Source organism: Nomascus leucogenys, chromosome 3 (genome assembly GCF_006542625.1).
Source record: "Nomascus leucogenys isolate Asia chromosome 3, Asia_NLE_v1, whole genome shotgun sequence".
Classification (NCBI taxonomy): Eukaryota; Metazoa; Chordata; class Mammalia; order Primates; family Hylobatidae; genus Nomascus; species Nomascus leucogenys.
The window spans coordinates 65,099,209-65,122,284 of NC_044383.1; the positions used below are offsets into that span (position 1 = coordinate 65,099,209).

Consider the following 23,076-nt stretch of genomic DNA (forward strand, 5'->3'; position numbering starts at 1 on the left):
ATTCCTCCCAGCTTCCATCTCTTTCTCTAAATACTCAACCTTTTATATCTTTTATTTTCTGAAATTATTTTAGCGAACTCTTTGGGAAAGCACTTTATTATATTAAATAGAATATAGCAAAGCAATGTAAATGATGATGAACAAAAGGAAAGGCATCCTTTTAAATTTTTAAACCAGGAAAGATCAAGAACTTTAAATGACAATTTGATTTCCTCTAAAAAGAAATTGCCTTTGTATTTCCCATTAAGCTTTCTAATTAATTTAGTAAAAGATTCTTGAAACGCTGGAGACAGAACTTTTGGCAGTTTTAAAACTATCCCTGGCCAGGCGCGGTGGCTCACGCTTGTAATCCCAGCACTTTGGGAGGCCGAGGCGGGCGGATCACGAGGTCAGGAGATCGAGACCACAGTGAAACCCCGTCTCTACTAAAAATACAAAAAATTAGCCGGGCGTGGTGGCGGGCGCCTGTAGTCCCAGCTACTCGGAGAGGCTGAGGCAGGAGAATGGCGTGAACCCGGGAGGCGGAGCTTGCAGTGAGCCGAGACTGCGCCACTGCCCTCCAGCCTGGGCGACAGAGCGAGACTCCGTCTCAAAAAAAAAAAAAAACTATCCCTATCTTCCCATGGGAGATACAATTCAATTAGTTTATGTAATGTTTTCTAATAAATCATTCTAACATATCTAGAAATAGAGCTAAGGGAGAAACATGTTTCCATGCCACTCCCTATGGAATTCTGCATTTCTGTTCCATAAATAAAACTTCAATACTTACAGGATAGTCTACTATGTGCCCTTGGTTTTTCTTAACAAGTTCACATTTTCAGCAAAAGTGGAACAAATATCATAGCATTTGTTTATAAAAACATACTTAGTTCTATCACTTGTGGGGGGTGGGGGTGTACAAGATCACTATCTAAGTTCCGGGCATGACTGGAATATTATACTGCAGTGCACAATTCATTTCTAATTGAGGACGATGCTAATTAATCTCTCTGATAACTTTTAACATCATCTAATTTTCCAGTGGATACATGATATTAATGCAATGGCTTCCGTAATAGTCTTGTCAGTATGAGTTTTTGTTGTTAGCACTTTTTTTTTAAAGTCACTAAATATTTGTAAGCATAGGTGTCAATTAATGAGTAATAATTCTAGAAAATTATCACTTTTCAAGGTAAAACGCTGAAGAAGTATTTTATGTTTGCGTATGCAATTATCCTTGAGAATGTGAGAACTCAAGACCTAGAGTGCAAAATGATTCAAGTTGGTTTAGGTTCATTAAGATATTATCTTTAGGTAAAACTCATTAAAAATAAACAGTTTTACTAATGATGTCATAACTTTCCATAAATTATTTCTCAGAATTATGGGTGCAAATCTTTTCAGTTTACATTGTGAAAATAATGTCATACCATGTTTGTGGTACTATGACATGTGTTTTCCACAATGTAAGTGTATATATAAACCCTAAACTGTAAACTTAAAAGCATATGGTATGATATGGTAGAAGCTAAATATACAGAGAAACATATTTCTTGTTCAAATTAAGTGCCAAAAGATTGAAATAGAGGCTGACTGAGCCCTTGGCCTTCAGAGTGGAGAAGAAAGAAAGATAATATTTACTGATCACATATGATGTTTAAGACACAGTGCCATTATTTTATTTAACTCTCATAGCACACCATATGAGGTGGGTGATATGATCACCATTTTGCACATCAATGTAGTTACAATAAATAAAATACCATTTGTTGAATAAGTAAGTAAAACTATGAGAAATTTTAAAATATTTTTAAGCTTAAAAAGTAATAGGTATTATCCAGATTCCTCTAACTCTACAAGACATCTGCACTTCTGCAGCTATACATGTCAGAAATGCTGGACATACATTTGGACAATGCATGGGAAAAAGTAGGTAATTAAAAGATTATGATTGGATGCAAACTTCAGCTATTACAGATGTTTTAGCTATTTTACATGGCTATAAATGCTTTGTGAAATGTTTGTTCTAAGTATGTGATCAAACCCAGAAATCCTTTGAAATTTAATGGAAGTATTATTAGTCATTACCCTAGGAGAGCAGAGTTGAACTGGGGCTGTTTGGGGAAAACTGAGAGGTATGGTAGACACTAAGGGCCAGTGAATTCTGTTATCTGCAGAGGAAATTTGCTTTAGCACCATTATTGGCGGCAGGGGCAGTTCTCTGACATGGTACATGTTTTTATAAAGGTTAATAATGATTTTATTTCTTGGTAAATCAGCAATAGAATATTTGACAGAGTCTTTCTGGTAATAAAAGGTAAAAAACCACTGACTATCATAAACATATATTTCAATTAACAGGGGAAGGAAATGTCAAACAAGTTTGCACATCAGTTTTTTAGATTATGTTTAAATAAAAATATAATTTTATTAAAATGGTCAGCCTTATACTAATAATCAAATTTGATTCTGTATTTCTTAATCTAGGACTGCACATCAATCCCTTGTATGAATGAAGGCTTCTGTCAGAAGTCGGCACATGGGTTTACTTGCATTTGCCCACGTGGATACACTGGTGCATACTGTGAAAAAAGCATTGATAATTGTGCTGAGCCTGAACTTAAGTCAGTCATCTGTCTTAATGGAGGGATTTGTGTTGATGGGCCTGGACACACTTTTGACTGCAGGTCAGTATTTATTTACCCACGAGTAAGTAAATATATATTTAGGAGAGCTTATAGACATCCCACTAGTAATGCACTCTGCAATGTAAATACTAAGTTTTCAAGTAAGATTTTATCTTATATATATATAAGCACAACTTGGAAAATAACAGTTACAAAATGGCATTGTTTATATTTTCCAAATATCGTATATTCATATCACTCCCACGTTTTGCTTTCCAAGTTAAATTATCCCTCATTTTATAATTGTTTTTTATCTCTTCTCCTTTCTCAAAGTGGGTTTTTATTCTTTTTCTCGAATATTTTATACCCAATGAATGATTTGTTAATATTTCACATTTATAGAATAATTCCTAGCCAGAGATTCATTTCTGTTACTATGTCTATCTCCTGAGATCTTAATAGGTTATAAAAATTTTATTTGAGTTATAAAAGCAAATTAGTCTATCACTATATTTTTAAACCACTTTTTAAAGGTATAGTTTTTAACTTTTTAGAAGATGAATTTTTTTTCCTTTGTTATTTCTGATTATATAGTATCTCCAATAGATTGGTCATTTGAGAATTTAGTCACTATCTGTTCAACTTGTAAAATGATAACCGAACCCAGGTATTAAAAAATATACACACATACTTTACCTCCTTTCAGTCTCATTTGTGCTAGGCTGATGTTAAGTTAAAATTTGTGAACTGTATTTCTGTCATATATCTTAAATTACTGACAGGTTTATAATGTATATCTTGATATATAGTTATTTACTACTAAAGTATACTTATCATTTCTATATTTTATTATTTCTTTTTAAGACACTAGTATATTCTGCCTTCTATACAATACTGTCACTTCCCTATTTTCTGTGTTCAATATCTAGGGCATGTTTTGCCTATTTATATATTTTGATATCTACTGTATTTTTTATTTGGTGTATATCTCTAGTAAGACACACATAGATGCTAATTTCATATAAGTTCAAGAATATTAACTTACATTTACCATAGGCAAACAATGTTTATTATTATGGCATAGATACTAGTTATTACACATTGCCTAACATGCCATTTTTGTTTGATATACACATACATCAGACGTGTGTGTACCTGTGTACGTGTGTGTGTGTGTGTATTTTAAATCCTTCTTTCTTGTATCTTGTGTTTTGAACATACTTTCTGTTTATTGTACTTTTGTAGATTGATAAAATACAGTAAACATGTTTTTATGCAAATGGAAATTATATAAAACAAAACTATTAAAATGACCGCTGCAAGGATTCTCAGGGTTATAACCTAATAATTGCCTGGACTAAGTCATTAATCATAAATTGAACATATATTTCTGATGGATACAGTGTTAAAAATCAGGATTCAATTCATGGAAATACATTTTGTTCAATAAAAAAATGGATTATCAAAATAAGTAAACATAAACCTAAAATGTGTATTTTTACAATCTGTTAGTATTTGTTAAATCAAGCACTGTAAGAGCTCTTAGTCCATTTAGTGTTGCTATAACAGAATAACAGAGACTAGAAAAGAGGTTTATTTGGCTTATGCTTCAAGTGACTGAAAAGCCCAAGAGCATGGCATAGGCATCTGTTTGGCTTCTGATGAGGGTTTCATGCTGCACTATAGGATGGCAGAGATGTGAATGTGGAAGCTGGAATGCAAAAAGGACCAAACAGGAGAGGCAACCTTGCTTTCTGACACCTACTGTACCCAGAACTAATCTTTTCCTGAGAGAACAAATCCAGTCTCATGAGAAAGACTTTAATCTATTTTAAAGTTCTCTTCACTGTGTACAGGGACCACTTCCCAACATTGCTGCACTAGGAATTAAGGTTCCAACATGAGTTTTGGTATGGACACCTAAACCATAGCAAGCTCCTATATAAATATTCCTTTTAGGGAAAAGTTATCCATGGGCTAGCTAGGCTGATTTTTTTTTTTTTTACAGCATGAAGCCAGTGGAATTCAGATTGAAGATGCCTGCTTCTTTTCCTGGCATATTTCCCAGGGATAAGCATAGGCATTCATTACTGCTATAAAGTTATTCAAATTGTATTTAAATAGGAGTCATCTGTCTCCAAAATTGTCATTACTGATTCAATGTGTTTAAAAGCCCCTGAAGATCTGTCAATGGTAATGCTTTGGGAGGTGCAGTTTCTATTGGGACCCCACGCTACACTCTGAGAAGTCAGAGCTGGTGCCAAGTCAACACAGTCCTTAGGTAGTTTACTTACCAAAGAAAACTCATATTCTAGGATAGGAGGTAGCGCTTTTCAAGTTAAATTATCAGATTTGTTCATGGTTTAAGGGTTAATCCATAATATGTTTATGTAAAATCTTAATAAAATTATTTGATATTTAAAGAAGAAAATTGAACTTATTGTTCTGAGTTCTATTTTGTGTTCTCTAAATTTAATCAAAAAGAATCATGTCACTCTTAAAAACCTGGTAAAATATTTTGTTGTTATTATCTTTATACTATTTTTGCTTCAAAGTTTATGCCAATCATAGTAAAAGTTAATGTCTTCATTCTTGTTGCCGGTTTGCTAATGATTTTGCTAAGGTTTGTTTGACTTTAATTGGGAAAATTACTCAACTTTATAACTTTGCACCTTAAGGGTATTTATCCTGAGGTCTTACTTGCAAGGAAAACTATTTTATTAAAATATTTCAGCCTTTAATGACCTGCAGAATATTCCATAGGCTTGCTCTTATAATTATTTTAGAATTATTTTTTCCAATTGAAATTTAATGCTGAATGACATTTCACAAATAAACAAAAAAGATAAAGACTGTGATACCCTTTAAAATTGCCTGTAATTTTTTTAATTGCCAACCTAAAATATTTTGTTGTGTTGTAAGATTCACATATTAATTTTAACTTGGTGAAATGTAAATTTCTTAGATCTTATCTTTGACTGAGAATGACATAGTAAGTGCTGTCAGTTTGCTTTCATCTCCATCATTGCCAAAATTAAACCAAGGAATTGTCTATTTTCATGAATGCTATATGTTAGAAATTCAGTTGATTCATTTATTTCACAGAAGTTAACATGACTTATTTAATTAAAAACCATGTAGAAAAGATTTATTCCAATGACTGACATGTAGAGAACTTATAATTTAATTCTCTTCTGTTTTTATTTCTGGAGTTTTAAGTGTTTATTCAAAATATGTGGTGTCATATGTTTCTGTTATTTATTTCTTCAAGTCAGGAGAATTTTTAAAATTATTCTATTTGTCTTATGCAGATTGATACTGATTCACTCATTCTGCATTCTACTTTGGGTAGCAATATTGCTTACATATTATATATCACACTTCTTAAAACATTTTCTTTGATGAAATTTTTTGCTTCCTTGTTTAAAATTTTCAACATTTATTATAGATTAAAGGACACATATACAAGTATGTTATGGGGTAAATTACTTGATGCTGAGGGTTGGGATCCCAAAAATCCCATCACCCAGGCCATAAGTCTAGCACCCAATAAGAGGTTCTTCAGCCCCTTTTCTCCCTTCTGCATCTAGTGATCCCCATTGTCTGTTGTTCCCACCTTTATGATCATGTGTATTCAATGTTTCGCTCCCACTTACATGGAGAACGTATGGTGTTTGGTTTTCTGTTCTCGTGTTCGGTCATTTAGGATTATGGCTTCCAGCTCCACTCATGTTTCTGCAAAGGGCATAATTTCATTATTTTTTGTGGCTGCATAGTACTCTATGGTGTCTATGTACCACATTTTCTTTTTTCGATCTGCTGTTGATGGGCACGTAGGTTGATTCTATATCCTTGCTATTGTAAGTAACACTACTTTAAACTCTGTCCTTCATATATTTCACTTTTTTCAGTTTTTATATTTTTGTTCCTTCTCACATTTTTATTTACTTCTCAAACGTTTATCCAGTTTTTCTGAAATTTTTGTATTTTAGTCTCTTTTACTTTTTAATGTGCCTTAGTTTTTCATTATTTTCTTTCATCGTGAATGTAACGCCCACCTAGAAAGCCATATTATTATCTTCTGTTTACAGAGTAGATTATTCCAAGAGTTTGATTTTTTTTCAAAGTTCATATAGCCGAACTCATCTTTTTATTGTCACAGAATTAAGTTGACTCGGTGCGTCAGTTTCTACCATTTTGTATCCCGGCTTTATTGATCTTCATGGTTGTTACCCAGATATATCAGAAGACCACTTGCATATCCTAACTCTATTTGCCAGACTCTTGTTTATTGAATTATTTCTGTGTCTTTAAGACTATTTTAAATGATAAGGCTGAAGCATTAAATGTCTAGGCAGAGGCAAGCATTAATGCACAGGAACACCCATGAAAGCCTATTTTTACTACATGTGTTGTGGTTGCCAAGGTCTAAGGGTCAAATTAATACACAAGTATGAGTCTATTTGAATATCTTCCTCTACTATTAAATTTTGAGTATTGGACCTCTCCAGGTCTGAGGCGTATCAGATTTATACTTTGTTCATTGATTATTTTTCTCATGAAAACATTTTATTATTTTAAATTATTTTAGAACTAAGACAATGGGACATAATTAAGATAGCTAGTATTCATTTAAAAAAATCTTCCTGATGCAGTAACTACATTTTAAAAGATAGGTAGATTCTTTGTTTTATGGCAAGGATAAATTTGTTATGGTAATTAGCACAGATATCCACACAGAAGAGTTGTATTTTGATGAAGAAAGAAAAAAATTATCAAGAAACCCAGATTAGATATAATTTTTTACACTTCGAGTTCAATGGTCTTGTCTAATGTTCTTAGGCATATTTAGAGCCACTGAACCTGTTAGGAATTTATTTTCTATGCAACAGATTTGTAAATCTGGAAGTTGATTTATATATGGACTCCTTTCAAAGCAAAATAAATCTCATGTTGTCTCAGTTAAATTATATATTTGGTATATACAAATATAAAGCTAGTTATAAACCCATTATGTTTATTGCTGTTATATAACTATAAAAATGTTTTAAAGTTCAATGAAAACTCTAAGCCTAATTGAATTCTTACCATAAAATGCTAATTTAATGTGATAAACTCTGATGTTGCTACCGTATGACATTGTCTACATCAGTGTCCCCTTGCTTCAGTGTGCCAGTTGAAAATATAATTCTTCCAAAGCATGTTTTATACTGAATATCCTTATTGTGCTATGTCATGATCATAGGTAGATTATTTAAACAGGAAGGGAAGGGAAGTGAAGGGAAGAGAAGGGAAGGGAAGGGAAGAAGGGAAGAAGGGAAGGAAGGGAAGGGAAATGAAGGGAAGGGAGGAAGGGAAGGGAAGGGAAATGAAGGGAAGGGAGGAAGGGAAGGGAAGAAGGGAAGAAGGGAAAGGAGGAAGGAAAGAGGGAGGGAGGGAGGGAGAGAGGGAGGAAGGAGGGAGGGAGGAAGGAAGTAAGGGAAGGAAGGACTTAAGCCTGACTATTTGGAATGTGACTCTGGATAGTAAAATGAATGTACCACTGACATATTGTTAGTCTCCTTATTACTGTGGACAAATACATAGGCAGTATGTATTTACTGAAATAAAATAAAAGCTAACTATTTCAAGCAAAATAAGTTAGTATTGCTTTTAGATAAACAGTTACTTAGATGTTAGGTGTGTAGTAACATATCATTCTATAACCATACTTCAGGTGATTTATAGAGAAGTGAATGGACATTTTAAACACCTAAACTTATTTTTAGTAATGTATGTTTTAGGCAATCCAAACATTTAAGTGACTGACTTTATATTACTTAATGAAGAAGTGCCTATTTAATAATATGCACGTCTGAAGTAGAGAAAAGTTACATGACAAATAATAGATAAGATTTTCAAAGTCTTTGCCATTCCCAAACTATATATGTTATTTAAAATAATTGAAAATATTTTTGTTCAGAAAATATAATACCTGATGATTTCATTTCTAGCTGTAAACTCAATTGAGTTTTAGGGCTGAGGGAGATTATAGAGATTACCTTTAGTGTCCTAGTTATTACATAGGTGACAAGGCAAAGGCCTAAGGAGGTTTGTACTCTGTCAATCATCAAAGCTGAAGTCACAATCAGTGGGAAGGACAATACCAGAATCCAATGCATTGCTCATTTATTTTTATTACAGTATATTTTATTTGAAATATGAAATACAAAAGAAAAAATATATATATGGTAAAAAGAGAAGAAATATTTATAGTCAGATATCATGACTATTCTCCTTGCAGTTAGACATCTATTTTGTATTTTATTTCCTGATGCAAAGTTTAAAGACATTAATGACTTTGTTCAGTGTAATAATGGCTGCTTTCAGAAATCCATAAGTATTATTAACCATCTGTAACACTTTAGCAGCATTTTAATGCATGTAAGTTTTATTAAACTATAAAAGCTATGTTGAAATTACACTAAAATTCAAATTAGACTCACACAGCAGAGGACTACAGAAATAAGCAAAAACATTATACATAACTTTTAAAATCTGTAGATTACACAGAATTTAGGAAATGATTTATAAAACAAAGCACTGAGACACAAAGATAGTTGGTTTGTTTTTAATATGTAAAACTCTGTTCCAGGCATTTTTTTTTTTCCATAGAGCTCTCTGCCTTTGCCTTACTGAATCCTCACCCATCCCCACAACTTTCCCACCCTCCAGCTCCAAATTTCCCCTTAATCTTATATGATTTTTTTTCCCCAGACTTGATTCTCCTTGGTCATTATCTCCATATTTTTGAAGTGTTTCATATTCTTGCCCTTATTATTTACTTAAACTTTATTACTCTTTCTACCTTGAACTGAGCATAATTAATTCACACTAATTCTATGTTAAAAGATTAGTAAACTTTAATGTTTGATTCCTGACATTTTCAAGTTTCTTTTTAAGAAGATTGCAGGAAAATCAGTAAAAGTGAATTATTTTAAATTATATATTCTTAGGGACGACAATATCCTATAATACTGTTAAATAAAATATTTGAGATAAGTAATCTATACTGGTATCATACTGAGGAAGGACAGAAGCTATTTTCTTATGTGCTTAGATAAAAAAACTCCGAAACGAAGACTAAGAGAAGTTAGGTAACTTATGATGGTTACAGGATAGTGATATTGATTGTACAATAACCATTTTCAACTATCATTAATCAACTTAGCTTTAAGTTAATTAGTTTTGCAACTTGGAAAAAGATGTTGGTATTTTAACAGCTGTAGTTTAGGTGACATTTTATTAAATAGAGATTATATTTTCAGAAATAAAAGATGGAATATGTAATACTCTAAATTTATGACTATTACTTCACAACATGGAGAGATTCCAATTTAAAACATCAACCTATTTTGATTTTTTAATGTAAAGTATTCTTATTAGTAATTATGCCATAATTTCAAAATTATATTTTATCCATCAAATTAATAGGCCTTTTCCTATATTCACATGTAAGATTTTCTTACAATTTCATTTCATAATAATGAAATATTTTTCTGATGACCTCCTAAAATATCACAACCCTTATAATTGCTTACTAAATATTTTTCTTTGTTCATGTTTTAAATAAATTACTAGAATTTCAAATTTCCTTGGGATTTTTAAAAATTATGTATTTTTGTACTTTAGTTCTCCAGATCAGAATTTTTGCAATACTTACAGATTTTTCAAATATTAACAAGTTTAATCAATCTAAAATATAATTTTACTAAATAAATATTATTATTAAATACTAAATTAGAATTTATTAAAATTTGCATATTTCCAGCTTTTGCATAACTTTGGAACTGATTTTAAATGTAATACCTTACACACCTTTTCCTGTTTAGTCCTGCTATGATTTCTACTTTTCTTTGTCATTCCATAGATCAATAAATAAAAATATATTTTGAGTAGTGAGAATTTATTATAGTTTGCCTTTCAAAATAGCAATAATTTATGATCAAATTATTACTTTTGAAAGGTAAATCTAGATTATTTTCTAGATAAAATCAATGTCAACTATACTGAATGTGATGGTAAACCACAGTTAGTGATCACATGTTCAATCAAAAATTTAAACGAGTAACAGAAAAAGCCTATGATGCATTCAATATAATAGATTTTCTTCTATAAAACACAAATAGTGTTTGCTCAACAGCATCAAGTTCAATTTTAAAAATACATCTGTTTATTCCATTTGGGGATACAATTAAAGTTACTTTATTACCATATGTAGAAAATAAAATGAGACTACTTCTTTAATTCACCAAGTGAATTTACATTAAAGAGTATTTGATTTACACATAAAACTTACACTGAAAATTGGCAATTGCTGTATTTTTTAGGCAACTGATTTCAAAATAAGATTAAAATTTTAAAAAGTTAATTTAATGGTTCATCTAATTATTATATAACTTAATTCAGCAAATATTTCTCGGAAAACTACTATGTACAAAAAAAATTGCAGTTGGAATTTGAAAATTGAGAAATCATAGCTGTACCTATATTTCCTCGAGAAGTTCTTATCAATAGATTTTAGAAGAAGAAAATATGTATGTGATAAATTTTAATAGGATGATTGTGTCCATTCAAAATTACAAATTAGTTTTAGTCTCCAATCACAAATATGTGAATTTTTTATGAATATTAAAATATATTTGTGACTATTTCACAGAAAATATAAATACACAGATATATTCAAATTCCTTTCCTTTGATGAAGTAGAAATAATTTTCTATGGTTTAAAACACCTTTATCAAACATAGGTTGCTTTAGTATGTCATCAGATTCCAAGAGCCAAAGAGATGCATATACGATTCATAGGCTCAAACATGACTAATTAATTACAATTCTGTATTTCTTGAAACCAAAAGGAAAAATGAAGGAAAAAAAAGTAGACAATTTAACTATATTAAAGAGAGTTGTGGCACTAATGATTATGGATTTATGATAGTTTGTTTGGCATAATTATCAGATAGTTAATGAGTTTGGTGGTTTTCTGTAGCAAGATAAATAGTAAAAAATGGTTCACCATTTAAATTTTGGTAAGAATAAAAGTGAATTGTTATATGTCACACTTCTTTTAATTTACTAAACAAATAGGGTGTGAAAAGAAGTAAATATTGATGTCCAGTTCTACTATCTTTACTATTCATTCCTATCAAAGTTAATCTTTAATAATACTAAACAAGTTATACCAAGTATACTGAATTTTCTAGAGAAAGAGTTCAAACTCTTTTCACTGATAAATATCAAACGGCTGTCTCAATGCAAAATTTGATGCCTTTAATAAATAACAAGTTTATTGTAATAAATTACATACCTCCAGATAATTTTGATTGTAGGTGTGGCCCATCTGGACCAGCCACTACAAAGACACTGGCTGCAGTAGGTGAGGCACAGCCAGGGTTACACTCCACGGAGCAGGCAGGAACCAGCCCCCTTCCAAGTTGGTTGGGTGAGAGCCCTACCCTCCCTGGCGCAGCTGCAGCCACCCAGCCATGGCTGTGAACCCAGGCATCCCTGTGCTCTGGGGGCCCTGGAAAGCCCACCCCATGGCCCCACAGTCTTGGAAGTACCTGCTCTTGCTGCCTGGACTCTCCCCACTCCTGGCACTTGCTCCAATTTTGGAGCAAGTTTGAGGCCAAGCCCAAGCACTGTCAGGACCGGCCAGGTATGCCCATGCTTGGGGTTGCTGACATGCCAGCCCTCTGCCGTCCTGGCCCCCTCCAGACTTTGGGCACTGACAAACACAAGAGAGAGGCCAAGGGGATGCTGAGGGTAGCTCCCTGTGGACCCACAGACGCCCTTCCACAAGAACAGCCTGAGTGCCTTGGACAACATGATTGATGACAGTGGGAGGCAGACAGGCTCCTGGGCAGAAAGGGGTGGGTCCCCACTGATGCCCCACCTTCAAGCCAGGGAAGGCGTGAAGCATGGGGCCAGGCTGTCAGTTCTGGGTGGAGTCTATTATGGGATTTAGAACTCATGGTGCTTTTTCCAGACCCAACCAGGGCCGATCAGCACACACTTCCTCCCTTCTAAAGCCCATAAACCATCCCCCCCACACACACACCTCCAGTCCCCCTACTCAGCCAGACTCAGAGAGACATCTGGATGACCAGCTGTGGAAAGGAGCTACCCAATTTGAGTCTCCTTGACTTGTAGAGTCAACCTGCCTATGAAAAGGAGCTACCCACTCCAGATTTCCTCTCTGCGGAGAGCTGGAAAGGAGCTACCCACTCTGGGTCTCCTGCGATAACCTGCCTGCAGAAAGGAACCACCCACTTTGGGCCTCCTAAGAGCTGTTCTGCTGCTCAATGAAGCTCCTCTCCAAGCTTCTGGGAACCACTGCATTCGCCTTGTCCAGATGTGGGTGCCTGCAGTGGGAGCTACGTGCAGTACCTCTGGTCCAGTTGTAGACTTGCATGGAGCCAGCACCTATGCCAGCGCCTGGAGCTGCCCGCCCCACCACAGCAGCCGGTGTCTTCACAGCAGCCATTCCAGAGGGCTTGCGGCTGCCATCACTTTAGCCAAATAATTGTGGCAAATCAGTGTAGTCTCAGCAGATGTTCACTAAGAGATAGATGATGAATGATAGATGATTAAACACATAGACAGATTATACATAAAATTTATTTACAGGAAGCAAATTGGCAAATAACTGATTTTAACCAGGGAACTCACTGGTAACCTTCATCTTTAGATAGTTGGTTATTAATTGAGAATAAACAGAGAAGGGATGATGTTAAAAATAACTTATCTGCACATTTTAATTTTGCACTAACACTTTAGATAAATTAGTAGTGTGAAAAGATGAAATATGAATGAAGAAGTATCAATTTAAAAGAATTTTATAAATTAGGATAATATACAAAAGTTTATTTTGTTTTTATTTTGGTGGCAGTTTGTTAGCCATCTTACAGTATTTATAGGTCTGCTTCATTTGATAAGAGAGGGTTAACAAGAAAGAGCAAAGGTACTGGAACATAAAGAATTACACACTCAAAAACCTTGTTTAGTTACTGTTTATGAAACTCAGAAATTTGTTATAAGTCGGCCGGACGCGGTGGCTCACTCCTGTAATCCCAGCACTTTGGGGAAGCTGAGGCGGATGGATCACGAAGTCAGGAGTTAAGAGACCATCCTGGCTAACAGAGACGTGTTAGCCACAGAGGTGAAACCTCATCTCTACTAAAAATAAAAAAAAATTAGCCGGGCATTGTGGCGGGTGCCTGCAGTCCCAGCTACTCAGGAGGCTGAGGCAGGAGAATGGCGTGAACCCGGGAGGCGGAGCTTGCAGTGAGCTGAGATCGCGCCACTGCACTCCAGGCTGGACGACAGAGTGAGACTCCGTCTCAAAAAAAAAAAAAAAAAAAAAAAAAAAAGAAATTTGCTATAACTCTTATAACAAATTAGTCTCCTCATGTATTAAATAGCATGATCTACAGCCAGCCTAATCAGAATGTGGCAGGGGACTTAATGAGATAGGCAAAGATAAATTGGCAAAGATAAACTTGTTTGGAGAATCTCTCCTCAGCAACTAGTTAAGAAGGGTATGATACATTTCGTTCTACCATTTCCACTTCCTTCTTTCTCCTCATGAAGCCTGGCTTGCCAATCTATGTCATAGGTGATTATGAAGTAATTAGAATAAAATTATAGTATGATTTTGTCTTTTCTTTGTACTCTTTTCTCTCTCTGATATAATCCTGACACATCTATTAGCCTTTTCATTTTAAATAAAAGAATTTTAATAAAATACATTAAAAAGGATTTAAAAAACACATAATAGCTAAATAGCTATAGAATGTTCAATTAATCAACAAAGGTAGAAATTTACATAGTCAGTTATCATCAACCCAGAGTATATAACAGTTTCAGCAGCTTTTTCTTTTAAAAAGTGGATACAAAAAAATGTTAAATTATACATAAGTAACTTTGGATGTGAAACATTCCACACCTTTTATAATCTGTATAGTATATTATTTGAATGAATTGATAAAAATACATTTTTTCTGTGTATATAATTTAGTAATTCTTCTTAGAATGATGTGGTTTTTAATCGTATTTGAGTTATCAGTGGTGAGAAAAATATACACTTATTTTTTTCTTCAAAAGCATATCTTTGTTAAATTAATTTTAGTGCTTAATGCTTGTCCTATATAAAAAAATAACATTTGCCTTCCGCAAATTTACATGTGCTATTTTTCAGTCTTTTAAACTTATGACTGGCCCTAAAATGATGATTTTTTAAAAACATTCAGATGTTTTCTGGAAGTGATGCCCTTTTGAAAGTAAGGATGTATTTCCCAGAACTATAAAGTTATAAAAATTGAAGTAGAATTAGTTAAAAGAAACAATGAGATAAACCTCTCATTATTTAGAAAGACAGTTCATTCAGCTGAGAGGGGCGTAAAAGAAATAGTAATTTTGAACACTGATAAATACTTTATTGTGCTTAATGTGTGCTTCTGTTATAGCAGATTAATCTGACATGTGCAATTGTCGAAAAAATATTCAAAATTCAGATCCTTTTGTTCACTGTTTTCAAAAATGTAACCCATGCTTGCAGCTAAATTTTCAAATTTTAGCTACACTACATAAGTCATATTCACATTTAAAACAAAAAGACTTTTTATCAATGTGATTATTTATTTTTATTATTGAAGTAAAAAGGTAAAAAAGCTAATGTCAGTGTATGGAATTACATGGTATTTTACTTTTCTGCTGTTGATGTTTTAATTTATAGGAAAGCCTACTTATACAATTGTGTTAATGCAAAAACAGGACAGGAATCTAAAGAGTTAAATAAGCGGCAAGACTAAACTTAAAAAAAAAAAAGCTTCCTCTGGGAAAAAAATAGATTAAAGTCTCTGGTTATACTTTCCTTATGTAGGTGTGGAGATATTTGAATATGTGAAAAAAAAACAGCATATGTTTTCTTTTGGCTCTTATAGCATTTTTGGTTTGCTTCGATGGTTTAAAAGAGATTTTCAGAAAGTTCTAACTCTTCCACAATAAAAGCCAGTGTCAGAATTTGATCTCTGCCTACCTGATTGAAGAGAATTAAACTTTAATGCCACATTCTGTAGTCTAGGTTGATAGTACTTTTTCATCAAAGACATTGGGCAGTAAGGAAATAAAAAAAATTGCTCATGCTTCCTATTGTCAGTGGAATTACTGTATCTCCACAGGTCAGGGCATCTGTACATTTGCAGCATACTTTAGTTCTTGAGCAATACCTTTTGTAGACCAATTTGTATAGCTGAAAACTCTTCTTGCCTTCCAATTTTAAAAGCATGATTTTGATTTCTCTTTATCCATAAAAGTTTTCCAAGCTTCTCCCAAATTTTTTCAGTTCAGCAGAACTATAAACCTGATAGTGATATTTTGGAAGATAAAAAGGATTATATTGTGAGTTTTTTAACTTGAAAGATTAATGTATTTGTGTATTTGAGTGTAAGCATGTGTATTATAGACAGACAAAGAAAGACAGAGAATATTATTAGTATTTCCCATTTCTGTAGAAATAGAAAGACATTCACTTTGCTTACTCTAAACTGTAGATTAAACTGTCCAATTATACTTTATGTAGGTACTCAGATACTTAAATACATGAAAAATTTTTAAACTATAAATGTTTTCTTTTGGCTCCTGTAACATTTTTTATTTGAGATAGAGAGATACAGACATAGATATAAATGTGTTAATTATATATGTACTTACATATATTATAGATATATATATATAATATATATCATATATTCAGAATAGCACGGGTATAGATGGCATCATATATGGCCTACTCTACATAAATCAATTTTTTAAATTAACTATTTACTTAATGAATATTTGTTAGATGCTTTCAACCTAACATATACTAAAGGCATATGAATAAATTAGATAAATGTCTTAAATGAATAAGCTTACAATATTTTAGTGAAACATGTAGGCCGGGCACGGTGGCTCACACCTGTAATCCCAGCACTTTGGGAGCCTGAGGTGGGCGGATCACGAGGTCAGGAGATCGAGACCATCCTGGCTAACATTGTGAAACCCCGTCTCTACTAAAAATACAAAAAATTAGCCGGGCGAGGTGGCGGGCGCCTGTAGTCCCAGCTACTCAGGAGGCTGAGGCAGGAGAATGGCCTGAACCCTGGAGGGCAGAGCCTGCAGTGAGCCGAGATCGCGCCACTGAACTCCAGCCTGGGCGACAGCGAGACTCCGTCTCAAAAAAAAAAAAAAAAAAAAAAAAGAAACCTGTAAACAAATGTAATAGAGTATGTAAGAACAACACACTGCAAATACGTAAAGTTTCAGTGAAAAAATAAAGATTAAACCTACTCTATTTTGAGAGATTGTGTAAGGCTTCAACAGGAGGTATGCTTTGACCTCAATCTCAAAGGATGAGCTTATCACATTGATATATTTGGTATCAAAGCATAAGAAAAAAATGGAAGTAAAGAAAGATGAGATTTGATGGATTACAAGGAACCATCATTTAAATTAAAAAAAAAATAGTAGAGGTAAAACAAAATAGTATTTGTGGGGTAGGATGGGGCCAGACCTTATAGAAACTTGTAAAAGATGCTTACTGAACTGATGAAATTGATTCTATAAACAATGAGAGAGGGTCCTTTCGAAGTTTGTAACTTTCCAAGTTTGTAAGTAAGGGAGTTAAATGGTCAAATTTGTATTTTAGAAAAATAATTTTTGGGAGAGATTTATCTGGTTAAAGAGACAAAGTGCCAAGTACTGCAATGATCAAGGTGAGGGGAATGTGAGTCCAGCTAAAGCAGTATAATGGGAGAACACAGGGTAGGATCCAGAGAATTTGGAAGGTAAAAATAAAATATTCTGCTACTGATTAAACGTGGGAGTAGAATGAAAAGTCTATTATGACTACTTTATTTAGGCTGGGGTAATTATGTGTGTTCAAATGCAAAAATATCCTGAGCATTTATACAATAAAATCTTCTCCAGTTCAAGTGGGAAGAGAGGGAAGGAAGGAGACTAAGGTTCTCTTCCACTTGGACTGGAGATGATGAGTTCAACTCACCAGGAGTTGTTAACTCAATGTTTTTTAAGCTAATGATGCAAAAAACAAAACAAAACAAAGAAACAGGCAGAATGAATCTTCAAACCAGGTCTGTAGACCAAGGAACACAGTCAATTTTAGAATTAATATGCGCAGAACTACATAGATAACATGGCATCCGTCACATATGCTTGCTTTCTTTTTATCTTTATTTAAATTAATCTAATCACATTTCAAGAATTAAAAGCTTAATGTAACTTAAAACATATGAGAAGGACTCTTTAGATCCATAAATAGCTTATTTTTAAACATACTTTTTGGTATCTCCTAAGCTTCTTATATCCCTATGGATTAAAATTATTGACCAAGCCATTAATTATGTTTTAACACCTTTATGAAAAAGAAGATAAGGAACATTGAATATCTTGAGGGAGATATGATACATAATTTTAGGATTTGTAAAATTAGTAGTGTAATTGATGAATTAAAGACTTTTGTATCATTCCAAGTTAAACACTAGGCAGGCATATGTAGGTGTGACAAAATTTCTCTCTGATTCCTTTAGAAAAAAAGTGATCTGCTTCTGAATTTGTTATTTAATATTTATCTGTTACTTTATATCAATACGATTATAAAGAATATAATGAAGAAAGTAATGGTTTTAATATATGTATATATACCTTGGTTTATCCATAAAATTAATATAGTATATGAGATATTAAATAGCATCCTTAGTGTTTCATTTGAAAATCTAATAATTGGAGCAAGCAGGTGTTTCATGGGTATTGAGGAAGCTCTGAATGCCATCTGGCTTGTTGGCAACATAAATAGACAGTTTGCATTTGTGGATTTAGAGATTTCACGGGTTTATTGCTTATTTAAGATTTACATGGAGGATTAGGAGATTCAAGCACTTTTATCCAGGCACTGTAGTTTTAACCTATTTTAAATGTCTTATCAAAAGTATTTATGGGAAATAAAAACATATTTTTACGTTGTGCACATGTACCTTAAAACTTAAAGTATAATTAAAAAAAACATTTTTATAGTAACCTTTATAAGTATAATCCTAAACTCAGAAAAAAATGGAGATAAGCTTTATTTGGCAATTGATCAATGAGGTGAGATATAATATATGAGGTGTTAGTTAAATATACCTTTTTAATCATTTATTTTAAAACATAATATGCTTTGGGAAGACATCAATACTGGGAAAACTAAGGATTTCTCTGAAAATTCACCCATTTAATTTCAAACCTATAGGTCCATGAAAATGTATTTAGATAACAAACTGTTCAGGCATAAAGTGTCTGTGAACAATAATCTCACATCTTTGAACTGGGAACCTTCTCTGAAGTTCAATTTTTTTTTTTTTGTCAATCCCTGCTGTGCCTTAAATGTTTAATTCTTCTGCCTTACCTCTTAAAGAGTACGGGTATTCTTACTATCATACTTATTTTTCTTTCTTTCCTCACATCTGATCCCATTCTTTTCTTGGCCAATTGTTTGCTGCCAAACTCTGCATAGCATATGTCACAACATTTGGTATTTTGAAGGTAGAACTGGCTGATATTGATTAACCCGATTAGAATTTGCTAGGCAGGAGCTGAACTTCATCAGATTTTTCTCCTTGTTTGAAATTCCACAGTATATTGGAGAAATGGATGTGTTTGTGACTACCATGGGAAGCACTCACAATGAAAATATAACTGATGTGAATTTCCCTTCACCACCCCCTGGAGAAAAATATTCTACATTGCTTAATTTCTCTAAATTATCCCTAAGCCCCAAATTACAAGAATGGTGTAAAATTGAACTTCAGTAATATGTTTTGGTATCTCTCACACATCTTTGTGTCATACAAAAATACCTGAGGCTAAAATGATGTCTAGGATATGCAGAAGAACAACTCTTCATTTTAATAGAAATGTTCATATTCAACTCTACGTCATTAGTTTGAGGAAAGTCAGTTCTGCTCTTTCTGGCTCAACGTACAGTACTTGACCAAATATGGAAGTTTGGATACCTCAGAATATAGCCTCTGTGTGTATCGGTCTGATATTTCTCCCTGTGGTTCTGCTATTTCAACAGAAAAATTGGCAGAATTAGAAGCAGTTGTCCATTATTTTCAGAGCCTTAAACTCAACTATATATCAAATAACTTGGGATTCACGCTAAAAATTTTTAAGTGGTTGATTGCCCTACTAAATCTCTAACTCCTGTCGCCTACTCCTGCGGGAATGTCTGATATCCTCTCCCCTTAATGGGTTTTTAAAACACACTGCTAGTCTTTTCTTCCTGGAAGTAGTAGCAGAAAAGCAATTGGTCAGCTGTTTCTCTCCTTGCTATTTATTCTACAACCCCTTTCATCAGTAAACCTGTAAGTCTCTTAAAGAATGGCCCATCCCAGTAGTTACGTATAAATTTAGGGCACTAAAGGATCCCAGAGATAGTTTGCTTCCATTGTAAAAAGCATAATCTTCTATTGCGGGGCAAGCATCAATAAATAATTATGTGAGTTGGATATAGGTTGGATTTTCAGAAGCCTTGTCTTCTTTCAGTACTGCCTCAATAACATCCAGATGTATGCTTTTTTATTTTGTTTCACGCGTCAGCAGTTTTTAATCAACTTCGTTTCAGCATAGGTTAGTGCTGTACTCCAAATCAGTAGTTCCTTCTCAGTGTAGACTCATCCATGTACGCAAGTCCTGCAACTAGATCAACACTCTTGTCTCAAAAGCATCTCGCTCCATTTCTGTCGATTGCTATCATTCTACAATGCATGAACCCTCAGTACACATCTGGATGAGGTCCTCACATATAGCAAATCTGAGCATGTATGCGTTTGAAAAAGGTACCACTCTGTTTATTTTTATCCAAATCAAATTAAATCTAATCTAAAATTCTGTCACAGCTCACTAGGGGATACTAAATTCTAGCCATTGAGTTTACCTGCCCACTGAAGTTCATTAAAAGTGTCAAAAATTGTATTAAATCAAGAACAATTAGGAAACAATATTCTGGTCATTCCAGGTATTTCACCAATATTTTCATGATCCCTTGAGAGTGAAACGTCATAAAGTTTGATGCCAATCCTGGATGCAGAGATTAATCATGAAGAAGTTCAAGACTTTGGTCCTCAGAATTCAATTCCATGAAGTACCCAATAGCAGTCCTCAAAATTTGATACTGCATAAAAATGTGGCATGATACGTAGAAACATAAAATAACCCTACTAAAAACAATTATAGATATCTTCTCCAACCAAGAGTGCTGTTCCTTCTCTCATACTCAGGATATCTACTTCCTCTCTATTTTCAACCACCCACTTCATCTTGCTTTTCTTCAATGATATTTGCTTGCTTTATCTACTTCTAGGAAACACAAATATCATGTATAATTTCAAAATAAAAGGCAATGTCTACTTCTGTTTTTTTTTTGTTGTTGTTGTTGTTGTTTTGAGACGGAGTTTCGCTCTTGTTACCCATGCCAGAGTGCAATGATGTGATCTCAGCTCACTGCAACCTCCACCTCCCTGGTTCTAGCAATTCTTCTGCCTCAGCCTTATGAGTAGCTGGGATTACAAACATCTGCCACCATGCCCAGCTATTTTTGAATTTTTGGTAGAGACAAGGTTTCACCATGTTGGACAGGCTGGTCTTGAACTCCTGACCTCAGGTAATCCACGTGCCTCAGCCTCCCAAAGTGCTGGGATTACAGGCGTGAGCTACTGCACCTGGCTGGCAATGTCTATTTCTATCCCTGTAGTATAAATGTCCAAGATACAGAAAAGAATAAATGCTTATCATTGGGCAGTGTGCCTGTGTGTGGGTGGTTGGTGGGGTATAATAGAAGTCTGTATCTCAATTATGTATCCTGTGACTTTTTTTTTCAGAAAATCATAGTAATGGGAATTGATTATTTGAATTGTCCCATTTCAAGGAATAAAAAACAATGGCCACATATGGCAGGATTTTCTCCTTTTTAAAAGCTGAATATGTATGTATATGCCACATTTTAAAATTCATTTGTTGATGAACACTGTATTAGTCCATTCTCATACTACTATAAAGACACACCAGAGACTGGGGAATTTATAAAGACAAGAAGTTTAATTGGCTCTGGTCAGGCTTCTGCTTCTGGGGAGGCCACAGGAAACTTACAATCATGGCAGAAGGCAAAGGAGAAGCAGGCACATCTTCACATGGTGGGCAGAAGAGAGACTGAGAGAAGGGGGAGGTGCTCCACACTTTCAAACAACCAGATCTTGTGAAAACTCTATCATGATGACAGCAAGAGAAAAGTCTGCCCCCATGAGTCAGTCACCTCCCACCAAGCCCCTCCACCAACGTTGGGAATTACAATTCAACATGAGATTTTAGTGAGGACATAGAGCCAAACCATATCAGACATTTAGATTGCTTCCACAGCTTGGCTACTATGAATAATGCTGCAATGGACATGAAGGTAAAAAATTCTCTTTGAGATCCTAATTTCAGTTTCTTTGTATAAATAGCCTGAAGTGGGATAGCTGCCATATATTACAAGATGGATGAACTTTTGAGGACATTATGCTAAGTGAAATAAGCAAATCACAGAACAATGAATATTTTATTATTTCACTTATATGAGGTATCCAAAATAGTCAAACTTGTAGAAACAGAAAGTAGAATGGTTGATTAACCAGGACCTGGGGCAAGGAAAAAATGGGGAGCTGCTGTTCAATGGGAATAAAGTTTTTGTTATGCAAAATAAATAACTTCTAGAGATCTTGAAACATTGTGCTTAGGGTTAAAAATATTGTGTTGTGTGCTTTAAAATTCTGGGCTGTGTGCTTAAAAATTTGCTAAGAGAGTCTGTCTCTCTTACAAACAAAAAAACAAATGGAAAAATAATTGTTCGTAAAGACATTTATAAAACATTTTTTTTTTAAATTTCAACTTAGTAATAAAACAGATGAAGAAGAGGAAATTTAGTATAGTCCTTGGACATCAGCTATGAACAATGATATTCACTGGAATATTTATTCCTGAAACTCAAGCCATTGAATTTGAAACTGTAAATAAAAAAAGGTAGCTACAACATTTAACGTATTTTGATCAGGTCTAGCATGTGGTCTAGTTACATCTGCAATAGCAAATTTACAACCATGTATTAAAGCCACATTTAGGCAAAAATTATCCAATATGCATTTGAGCATTTTTTTCATCTACTAACGGAACTCAATGTTTTTACATTCCCTACTGTTACTTAAGATCCTCGATATTAGGGCATTCCTAAAGACTGCACAGTATTCTTCCTACCAGGTCATACTTAATTTTTTAAATTTTGTGAGACTTTAGCTATCAAATTCTTACATTTTTGGTTTTCAACTATTTTATAGCATATAATTTACCCAAAACA

At 33.8% G+C, this 23,076-nt stretch overlaps 1 protein-coding gene across 1 annotated transcript in view; it reads left to right on the forward strand.

Moving 5' to 3' along the window:
* EYS (eyes shut homolog) overlaps positions 1 to 23,076 on the forward strand; it is a 1,808,075-nt gene that overhangs the window by 691,529 nt on the left and 1,093,470 nt on the right. Inside the window, 1 exon segment of the mRNA XM_030809409.1 lies at positions 2,470 to 2,669. Coding sequence (XP_030665269.1) covers positions 2,470 to 2,669 — 200 coding nt within the window.